This window comes from Ailuropoda melanoleuca, chromosome 11 (assembly GCF_002007445.2).
Source record: "Ailuropoda melanoleuca isolate Jingjing chromosome 11, ASM200744v2, whole genome shotgun sequence".
Taxonomy (NCBI): Eukaryota; Metazoa; Chordata; class Mammalia; order Carnivora; family Ursidae; genus Ailuropoda; species Ailuropoda melanoleuca.
In genome coordinates, this window is record NC_048228.1 from 56,300,528 (window position 1) to 56,312,369 (window position 11,842).

An 11,842-nucleotide genomic window follows, 5' to 3' on the forward strand; every position below is an offset into this window, starting at 1 on the left:
ATCTTAAATGCATTATGGTGGGTAAAAGAATGCAAAAACTGAAAAATGGGGTTGGTCAGGGAGCTGGAGAGAACCAAACAGCTGTCTTGGGCTTCCTAGAGCCCTGACATTCTTTAATTTACAGCCATTGTTTACTCATCTAAATTTCTGATCTTGGAATAGACCATTGTCATGTTTCAAGGCCATCAGGATGGCAAAAGTCGGACCATGAGGGGTCAGTTTTTGCAGAAACAGAATGGACTTTATCTACATGTGCCACAATCTTACAGTATAAAGAAGGCTTAGTATTACTTTTTGACAATGCTTCTCATGTAATTTACATATCAAATAAGCCTGATTAATTTAAAAATCCTTTGAAATATTACAGTGAAAAAAGACTTCATTAAGAATTTGATTTGAAGAAATTTGTCCAAAATATTAAAAAAGTTTCATAGCACTTCACTAAATTAGATCACAAGTTATTATGATCATGACCCAAGCTGAAGGCAGACGCTTAACTGACTGAGCCACCCAGGCGGCCCTCTAAATATTAATTTAACCTAACATCATTTAATTTAACACAGCTTTAAGGTTTGAGCCTTATTTTTAATTTTAAATATTTCTGCCAATATTGAATATTTCTGTCAGATGTAAGATGGGTCCCAGAGATGGTTCAAAAAATATTACCTTCTCAAAAACCAGAGTCTCTTACAAAAATAGCCAAAAAAAGAAAATAAAAAACCCCCCAAAAACCAAAAACAAAACCCAAAACCAAAACAAAACCCCACAAAAACAAAACAAAACAAAACCAAAAAACCCCAACAACCTGTGTGTTCCAGGCAAGCAGAAAGCCAAGCACAATTATGAAAATGAGACAAGCAAGAAGGCCACAGCTCTCCCTGGGATAGAAAAATTCAATTAACAGTGGGTTTGGATTTGGAAAGAAAAGGTCAATGTGACATTTTATTTTGTAATCTCTACTGAGCACTGCGAGCAGAGATTAGGAAGAATTGAATCTAAGAGAAATAAGAGTCAGAGAAAGACAAATGCTATATGGTTTCACTCACATGTGTAATTTAAGAAACAAAACAGATGAACATAAGGGAAGGGGGGAAGAGAGAGAGGCAAACCATAAAAAACTCTTATCTATAGAGAACAAACTGAGGGTTGATGGAAGGGAGGTGGTCAGGGAGATGGACTAAATGGGTGATGGGTATTAGGGAGAATACTTGTTACGATGAGCACTGGGTGTTATATGTAAGTGATGAATCACTAAATTCTACACCTGAAACCAATATTGCAGTATATGTAAACTACCGAGAATTTAGATAAAAACTTGAAACCAAGACAAACAAATAAATAAAATAAAATAAAATACAGGAATTGCAATATTATTGTTAGCTTATTTTATGGCATGATGATTTTTGAGCAAGATTATTATACTACTGCCAAGTAGAAGATACTGGAATTTTGGGTATATAATAGTAATTTTTAAGAATATGATATATGCCATTCATTATGATAAATTATGCACATTTCCCCCTTGTCTTTTTTATTTTTGTACTCAATATATTGTCATAGAAATTTGGAATCCATCTTTTATTAAAATTATTTGCAAATATCAAAAAAAGAAAAAGAAAAAGAACTCATTCTGGTAGGAATTTTTCCCTTTCACCACATGCAGAAGAATGAAAATGGACCATTTCCTTACACCATACACAAAAATAGATTCAAAATGGATGAAAGACCTAAATGTGACACAGGAATCCATCAAAATCCTAGAGGAGAACACAGGCAGCAACTTCTTTGACCTCTGCCACAACAACTTCTTACTAGACATGTCTCCAAAGACAAGGGACTATTGGGACTTCCTCAAGATAAAAAGCTTTTGCACAGCAAAGGAAACAGTCGACAAAACCAAAAGACGACTGACTGATAGAATGGGAGAAGATATTTGCAAATGTCTTATCAGATAAAGGGCTAGTATCCCAAATCTATAAGGAACTTATCAAACTCAACATCCAAAGAACAAATAAACCAATCAAGAAATGGCCAGAAGACATGAATAGATGTTTCTGCAAAGAAGACATCCAAATGGCCAACAAACATAGGAAAAAAAAAATGCTCAACATCATTCAACATCAGGGAAATAGAAATCAAAACTACAATGAGATACCAACTCACACCAATCAGAATGGCTAAAATTACAAGTCAGGAAGTGGATGTTGATGAGGATGTGGAGAAAGGGGAACCCTCTGACCCTTGGAAATCCAAGCTGGTGCAGCCACTCTGGAAAATAGCACAGAGATTCCTCAAAAAGTTGAAAATAGAGTTACTTTTTTTAAAANTCCAAGCTGGTGCAGCCACTCTGGAAAATAGCACAGAGATTCCTCAAAAAGTTGAAAATAGAGTTACTTTTTAAAAAATTTTTTANACTTTTTTAAAAATTTTTTAAAGATTTTATTCATTTATTTGACAGAGATAGAGACAGCCAGCGAGAGAGGGAACACAAGCAGGGGGAGTGGGAGAGGAAGAAGCAGGCTTATAGCAAGAGGAGCCTGATGTGGGGCTCGATCCCATAATGCCGGGATCAAGCCCTGAGCCGAAGGCAGACGCTTAATCCCTGTGCCACCCAAGCGCCCCTAGAGCTACCTTTTGATTCAGCAATTGCACTACTGGGTATTTACCCCAAAGATACAAAAGTAGTAATCTGTAGGGGTCACCTGCACCCCAAGGTTTATAACAGCAATGTCCATGATAGCCAACTGTGGAAAGAGCCAAGATATCTGCTGACAGATGCATGGATAATGAAGATGTGTTTCATATATACAATGGAATATACACAGGCATCAGAAAGGATGCTTACCATTTACATCAACATGGAATGGAATTAGAGGGCATTATGTCAAGTGAAATAAGTCAATCAGAGAAAGACAATTACCGTATGATCTTACTCATATGTGGAATTTAAGAAACAAAACAGAGGAACACAGGGGAAGGGAGGGAAAAATAAAACAAGATGGAATTAGAGAGGGAGATAAACCATAAGAGACTCTTAATCATAGGAAACAAACTGCTGGAGGGCAGGGGGTGTGGGATGGGGTAACTGGGTGATGGACATTAAGGAGGGTACACGATGTAATGAGCACTGGGTGTTATATAAGACTGATGAATCACTGAACTCTACCTCTGAAACTAATAGTACATTATATGTTAATTAATTGAATTTAAATTTTAGAAAAAGAAAAAAAGAATTTTTACCTTTTGCTGTCTTCTACCTCAACCTGTGCCCACTAATTTTTCAGCTTTTTGGCCTCCAAGATCCCTGTAGCAATAGCCTTTATTTGCACAAAATAAGACAAACAAACATATGCATCTTAACACACCTGCAGTAAGTAAAACATGTCACTGTGGGCTGGCCAAGAGAAGTCCCCATGCACACCACCAGCAATCCCCAGTGTGGACTAAACCAGCAGACTCCATTGGACAGGAAATGGGGAAAGGACTAAACCAGCAAACTCCAGTAAATAAGGATCTCAGACTGGAATGGGGAAGGGATTCCAACATGGGATTGTGGACGGAACCCAGCGCTCAGGAGGTGCGCCATTAGAACCTCCTGTGAGTCTAGACTGACTCGCTAACCCTGGCCTGGAAAGCCAATTAGATCAATAGCTTGAACGCAAGAACAGAGCTGAAACCAAGAGGACTTACCGACAGCCCTCCAAAAGGGCAAGAAAAACAGTGGCCTCAAAAGGCTTGCAGGTGCTGCACCCCTGTTTTTAGTTGTCCCTTAATGTCATTCACTTTGGATCTCAATCTGCCAACAAAATTCAACTGAGCATGTCTTAAGATCTAATTTATTAAATGATTCATGAACTGGGTAGCCTCCCATCAGGCAAGTAGTGAGGTGTTCCCTTATGTTGTTACTAGTGAGTTTCTAAAGAGATTTGCAGTTAAGGTAAGGCCTAAATAGCACAGTAGGAAAAACAGATTTGGGATGAAAGAAATGACCTCAGATTTAAATGTTTTAAATTTGCGCAGCAGTTGGGACACTCGTGGAAATGTTCAAAATCTGTAAGTCTTTGTCAGGCTGGTAATATTGACACTTACATGTGTAGATCAGCATAGGGAGGGTTCACAGAGTACATGAGAAGGCTGAAGCTACATTTGAGGCTTATCATATTTATATGGACACTCATTTATCTGTCCTTTCTATATGAAGTCTAGTTATCATTTCTCTCTCACTACTCAACTCTTCATTCTTTATCACTTTACCATGTTCTGTTTTTCTTCATGGTGCTTATCTCCATATAGTATGCCTATTCTTCATTTGTCTAACTCCACATTGACTGTAAACTCCATTAGAGTAGAGATTTCATCTGCAAATTTTCCTGTGGCATCCACAGTATGTTGGAAAGTACAATATAGACTATACCATAGTAAAAAAAAAAAAAGTGCAGACACCAGAATACCGATGGCTTAACATAATGAAGAATTCCTTTCACTGTCACAGTCTGATAAAGGGTGGGAAAACCACCTCAATCTTGGATCTAGGCATCTGAACACACAGACTAGAAGGGCTCTGTGACCGTGGAAGAGAGGAGTGGAAGGTCAAGGAAAGGACTTACATCACCCATAGCCCAGGGACCAGAACTTAGTCACATGCTCCCACTCCAACTGCAAGAGGGACTGAAAAATATACTTTCTGTGCTTAGAAAGAAAGAAAGGTGTTATGAATGTATGGAATATTCTCTGCCCCAGTTCTTGTCTGCAAACAGCTTATGGTATCCAGAACTTCCCAGCAAATACTATTAAAAAAAAATCAGAATTTGTTATTTAGCAACTGGGGGGAGAACGGGGGCAATGTCTAACTATGAGCTTTTAAAACTTCATGTTTCTTACATTTTTTATGCTTTCTTTTCAAAGGCAGATATCCATGAAAATTAGCAAATATTAACAGGAAATATGATAGTACCAATACCATCAAATCATAACCTAGTGCTGTCATAAGTTTACTTTTGAAGTATAGCAAACCTATGGTATTTATAAATCCCAAGACTTTTGGTAAAAGCAGAATAATAATAATTTTCAAATATATACTCCTCCCCAGTGATGCTCACGAACATCCCAGAACCACTAATGTATCACTACCCTTTCATATTAGGACAGAACTATTGTTGAAACTGTACATCATGGTGGGTCAGTGGACTCCCTTGTTTGGGTAGAGAATAGCCAGAAACCCAATATATTTCAGACACACTTAATTAAGCGGAAAAAATCCTAAAGTCTCTAGTGTCTTACCACATAACTTGGCAAAGTATTTACACACCCCTCATCAGCACTCCACGCTCATAGGCCTTATTTCTTTCTCCCATTTTAGCATCTATGCACATGCTTTTTCCTGGCTGGGAAGTTGGCCTCTTCTCCAAATTAACTCTTAGTTATTTCCCAGGGGAAACATTTCTAAGCAGCTTGATACTGTCAAGTTCCTTCTATTTATGGATATATCTCTGTTTCATAGCCCTTACCTCCAATGAAAATGTCAATTTCTTGGTATGATTGTTTAGTTGGTATCTATCTTTCCCCTCCACTTCTAAGCACCGTGAAGATAGCCACAAATTTTTATATTCATTAAATTCCCCAGTGCACGGTTTCAGCCAGATATTCAGTAAATATTTTTGAATTAATTAATTTTGCCTTCACGACATTGTCCTTTATGTTACTATGTACAAGTGTATTGAAAAACAAAACAAGTAACAAAATCAGTAACAACACCTTGTTCTAGAAAACAAACAAAAACCTGGTAGCTAGCCAAGCAAGGACTTGTACAGTTTGTCTTTTGTTCTGTGATACACTTTGACATAGTGGAGAACATAGCTGGGATGACTCTGGGTAGTATGGACATTTTGACAATATTAATTTTTACAATCTGTGAACACAGAATATCTTTCCATTTATTTGTGTCTTCTTCATTAATGTCTTATAGTTTTCAGTGTACAGTTCTTTCACCTCTTTGGCTAAATTTATTCTGAGGTATTTTCTTTTGATGCAAATGGATTTATAAATGGATTGTCTCCTTCGTTTATTTTTCTATTGATAGTTTGTTAGCACATAGGAACACAAAAATTTTTGTATATTGATTTTGTATCCTGCAACTTTACAACCTTTTAAAATAAAAAGTATTTGCATGGGGCAGGGTAGAAGTGGAGCTGAGAGGCCTTGAAAAAAAAAATGTAAGAAATTGCACATCAGGAAAGGTGCAGTTTAAATTAGAGCCCCCAACTCCAGAGACTTCTGATTTTAATTCTTGAAGAGAAGTTTAGTAAGTGCCGGAGGACCTCATGAAGTCTTATAAACCTGAGAGTGTTAGATAGTCTCTGTTTTTATAGAACTTCGGAGGAAGAAAAATAACTACTTCGGCCCCTGCAAAATTGGGAAAATAACAACACGTTTTGAAATAGGACTTAGGATATCTATTTCAAGCTCATCCACTTCTTATATATGATAGCTAAAGAGACATAAAACTACCTTTATTAGAGCCCTGCTCAGAATGGAAAATGACACATGTTGCCAGTGTTAAAAAGTTCATCAGAGCAATCTCTCTGATGCTACACCTACCTCCAGTTTGTTTCTTTTCCCAGCCTTTTTTGTCATTTAGTTCCTCTTTCCCACCCTATGTTAGGCCACTCTTCAGATTTCAGTTAAGAAGGCCCAGTGCAGTTATAGGGCTTATTTAAATTCCCCAGCAATGAATGGGCAGCTCTGTGGTTACACTCCCCTTACTCCAAAGTCCAATACTTCTTTATCTGTCCCAGCGATCTTTGCCCAAGGAATTGTGTACAATTCAATATACCAAAAGAAAGTGTTGATATTTAACATATAAACAGCATATATGAAATAAATCCTGCAAGGCCTTTTTAGTTTGTATACTCTCTCTTCTTCTACTGATTCATAATCCACAGGAAAGTGATCTAGTGCTGTTGGATCTATAGTAATGAAAAACTAACTTATTTAATAAAATATCAATTTATTTTTTTAAGATTTTATGCATTTACTTGAGAGAGAGAGAGCGCAGGTGAGGGAGAGGGGCAGAGGGAGAAGGAGAAACAGATTCCCTGCTGAGCAGGGAGCCCCGATGAGGGCCTACATCCCAGGACACTGAAATCGTGACCTGCACGAAGGCAGATGCTTAACCGACTGAGCCACTCAGGAGCCCTATTATTAATGCTATTAAAACAAAGACTTTTTAACATGCTTCCTTTTGTTTAAAATCTAGTTTCTGAAAAATGGACAAGAAGCTGGATATCTACAGGAGGGAGTTAGTGGATGTTCAGGGTGTCCCCCTCTTCTGGAGCACTGCTGAGCAGTGGTCCCTGGTGGAGTCCTTTGAGAGTCGACCAGATGACCTTCTGATCTCAACCTACCCCAAATCTGGTAAGATCTTTTTATGTATTTCTACTCACTGATTGGTTATAGATCCATATGTATAAGCCCACTGATCTTCTGATCATTGGTCAAGGGTACATAGTAGCACTTGCTGGGACAGTTTTGTCGCAAATCAGATAAACTCACTTTTTATTGTAAAAAGGCTGCAATTGAATGGGAGCTAACCTGAGGGAAAATTAATGCTGTTGTTTTATTTTCCTTTTTAAATTGAAATAAAAATTATTAAAACTGCTTATCTAAAATGATTTGGGTCCATTAGAATATTTGCATATCTATAGTCATTCTATGCATTTTAATGTTTACATATTTTGTTCATTGTATTTTAATTATACTGCATAAATATTAATATTTTATTATTTTAAACACTTTATAAATGCATTTAGAAATATTTTGTTATAATGTTAAACAGCTGCTGACCTCAGTATATGATCTCAGAAAGGATAATTTAAGATGCCTCTGTAAGAATCCATAATTTTAATTTCTCCAAATCTTTTAATGACAGAGTTTTCCAATTTACTCAGTGATAGATGTACAGAGAGAGATCAGAGAATGGGTTTTCTCTTGCTTTTTATCCACTTAATTAACTTGAGCCAATAATCAATCAACTGTTCCAATTGCTAAATTCCCTAAAATCAACTTTCCTTTATATTTCAGCTTCATTTCTTAAAGGACTGAAGGACAAGAAGTTTTTAATAAGTACTAATCTTTTTATATGATAAATATTAAAATTACTTCATAGGGATATGTAACAAAGCCTGGAAGAAAACACCTGAATTTTTGGAGATTCTAATGTCAAGATTATAACACTGTATGTAAACACAGAGATCCTCTGAGGAAATAAACAAATGTACAATACAGAACTTTGAAGAAATAGAAAACAAGCTTGTTTTGGCAAAAGCTTATTTTTTCTTTCTGTTCTTACTACATACATTGCTCTTTGAGCAATTCACCAATCCCAAATTGTTTGGAACCAAAACTACTCTGTATCTCCTTATGGAGATACGAGTTTAGAAAAGGTAGGGCATTTACTGAAAATGTACATGCTCTTTTTGTTTTCGCTATTTTAAAAAATATGTTCACAGGCAGAAAACCATGAAGATCATCTTTGGAAGGTGCCACTATACAAATAGTTTATTTATGAAAGTGGTCTTTGAAGCTGGATTTCTTCTGACATAGTAAAAGCTAGGTGGCTTGATGGCTAAACATGAAGTAATTATATACTTTTGGTCATTTTTTCCTTTGCTTTTTTTTCTCTTTACAAACTGTTGAGAAAATGTCTTAAAGTTAATAATATATCATTTCCCTGTTAATTTTGTTGTAAAGGATCCAAGCTAACTTACTCCTTATATGAGGTAAATCATGTTTTTTTTCCAAAAAACTATTAAAAATAAACAATGCCAATTTGAAGCATAGCTAAAATGGTATTTCTTTCTATCAGATTTCAGTGGCATAATTTGAACCATTCACTAACAGGAAACGAAACGTGTTCTGTTGTACTTTAGAATTTAGGTCTCTTTTTTCCCCCATGAATCATTGCTTAAGCCTAAGCCAGATGAGGCAAAAAAATATTCAAGGATAGTATTAATTTGACTCACCTTTTTCTTAGCACTGTAATTGTCTGTGTTAAAGGGATGAGGGAGATAGTCTCATATTCATGATTTAGGGGTGAAAAGGAGGAATTGTCCACAAAAAAGGACTAAAAAGGCCTAAAGTATTCTAATTTATAGAACCAATCCAAAAGTATATCCTTGTGCAGTTCATTGGCCAAAAATCTATGCAGTGCATAGATTAATTACTTCATTTAATTTTTTAGTTTCCACCCATGGTTATTCAATTTAGAGACTATCATTCATTACATGTTCGATAAAAAGGAAGGGGATAGGAAGAGTTAAGAAGATATTTTTCTCCTATCTTATAATTGCTTTTTCAGCCCAGCCTCAATAACCTTATCATTGAATACTGCAGACAATTAAATAGATCATATCCTTATATACTTATGACTTATGATGATGTTACCGCCCTATAAACTCATCATAAGTTGAAAATGTATTTAATACCAAACATCATAGCTTAGCCTAGCCTACCTTAAATGTGCTCACATACTTATACTAGCCTGCAATTGGGCAAAATTCATGCAAAGCCTATTTTATAATAAAGTGCTGAAGATCTCATAATCTATTGAATACTGCACCTTAAGTGAAAAACAGAATGATTGTGTGGGTACAGACTGGTTGTAAGTGTATCAGTTGTTTATTGTCATTATTGCCTGGCTGACTGGGAGCTGCAGCTTGCTGTCGCTGTCCGGCTTCACGACAGAAATCTTCATATTGCTGCTTGTCACTAACCCAGGAGAAGATCAAAATTTAAAATTCAAAGTTCAGTTTCTACTGAATGCCTATGAGTTTCACACCACTGTAAAGTCAAATAATCGTAAGTCAAACCATTATAAGGAGGGGACCATCCAAATTAAAGGGCTGTTTGTTCCAGATCTTTGAAAAATGTCATTGGTATTTTGATCGAGATGTCATTGAAAGTGTAGATTGCTCTGGGTAGCATAGATATTTTAACTATGTTTATTCTTAGGATCCATGAGCATGGAATATTTTCCCATCTTTTTGTTTCTTCTTCAATGTCTTTCAAGAGTGATCTGTAGTTTCTAGAATATAGATCCTTTACGTCTCTGGTTAATTCCGAGATAACGTATGATTTTTGGTGCTATTGTAAATGGAAAGGATTCCCTAATTTCTCTTTCTTCAGTCTCATTGTTCGTGTATAAAAATGCAACTGATTTCTGAGCATTGATTTTGTATCCTGCCACATTACTGAATTGCTCTATAAGTTCTAGTAATTTGGGGGTGGATTCTTTTGGGTTTTCCATATAGAGTATCATGTCATCTGCGAAGAGAGACAGTTTGACTTCTTCTTTGCCGAATTGGATATATTTTATCCCTTTTTGTTGTCTGATTGCTGTTGCAAGGACTTCTAGTACTATGTTGAATAATAATGGCGAGAGTGGGCATCCTTGTCATGTTCCTGATCTTAAGGGAAAGGCTTCCAACTTTTCCCCATTGAGAATGATATTCGCTGTAGGCTTTTCTTAGATGGTTTTTATGAAATTGAGGAATGTACCCTCTATCCCTACACTCTGAAGGATTTTAATCAGGAAAAGATGCTGTATCTTGTCAAATGCTTTTTCTGCATCATTTGAAAGGATCATATGGTTCTTGACTCTTTTCTTGTTGATGTGATCTATCACACTGATCTATTTGTGAATGTTGAACCACCCTTGCATCCCAGGGATGAATCCCACTTGGTCATGATGGATAATCGTTTTAATGTACTGTTGGATCCTATTAGCTAGGATCTTGTTGAGAATTTTGGCGTCCATAGTCATCAGGGATATCGGTCTGTAATTTTCCTTTTTGATGGGGTCTTTGCCTGGTTTGGGGATCAAGGTAATACTGGCCTCATAGTTTGAGTTTGGTAGTTTTCCTTCTGTTTCTATTTTTTGCAACAGCTTCAGGAGAATAGGTATTATTTCTTCTTTGAATGTTTGGTAGAATTCCCTGGGGAATTCTGAATCCATCAGTCCCTGGACTCTTGTTTTTGGGGAGGTTTTTGATCACTGCTTCAATCTCTTCATAATTAATTGATCTGTTTAGAAAATCAATTTCTTCCTGTTTCAGTCTTGGTAGTTTATAGGTTTCCAGGAAGGCATCCATTTCTTCCAGTTTGTTTAATTTATTGGCATAAAGTTGTTGATAAAAGTTTCCAATGATCCTTCCTATTTCATTGGTTTGGTTGTGACCTCTCCCCTTTTTTCATAATTTTATTAATTTGGGTCCTTTCACTATATAAGACTAACCAGAAAAGGCCCCGAATTGCCAAGGAAATGTTGAAAAGGTAAAACAAAGCTGGGGGGCATCACGTTGCCGGATTTCAAGCTATACTACAACGCTGTGATCACAAAGACATCATGGTACTGGCACAAAAACAGATACATAGACCAATGGAACAGAATAGAGAACCCAGAAATGGACCCTCGGCTCTTTGGGCAACTAATTTTTGATAAGGCAGGAAAAAACTTCCAGTGGAAAAAAGACAGTCTCTTCAATAAATGGTGCTGGGAAAATTGGACAGCTACATGCAAAAGAATGAAACTTGACCACTCTCTCACACCATACACAAAAATAAACTCCAAATGGATGAAAGACCTCAATGTGAGACAGGAATCCATCAAAATTCTAGAGGAGAACATAGGCAACAACTTCTATGACATCGGCCAGAGCAACCTTTTTCACGACACATCTCCAAAGGCAAGAGAAATAAAAGATAAAATGAACTTATGGGACTTTATCAGGATAAAGAGCTTCTGCACAGCCAAGGAAACAGTCAAAAAAACTAAGAGACAGCCCAC

At 36.5% G+C, this 11,842-nt stretch overlaps 1 protein-coding gene across 1 annotated transcript in view; it reads left to right on the forward strand.

Annotated features, from left to right (window-relative positions):
• LOC100468789 (sulfotransferase 1 family member D1) overlaps positions 1 to 11,842 on the forward strand; it is a 36,975-nt gene that overhangs the window by 11,834 nt on the left and 13,299 nt on the right. The window contains exon 2 of the mRNA XM_011237499.3: positions 7,256 to 7,413. Coding sequence (XP_011235801.1) covers positions 7,266 to 7,413 — 148 coding nt within the window. The 5' untranslated portion in view covers positions 7,256 to 7,265. The remainder of the gene's footprint in view (positions 1 to 7,255; positions 7,414 to 11,842) is intronic.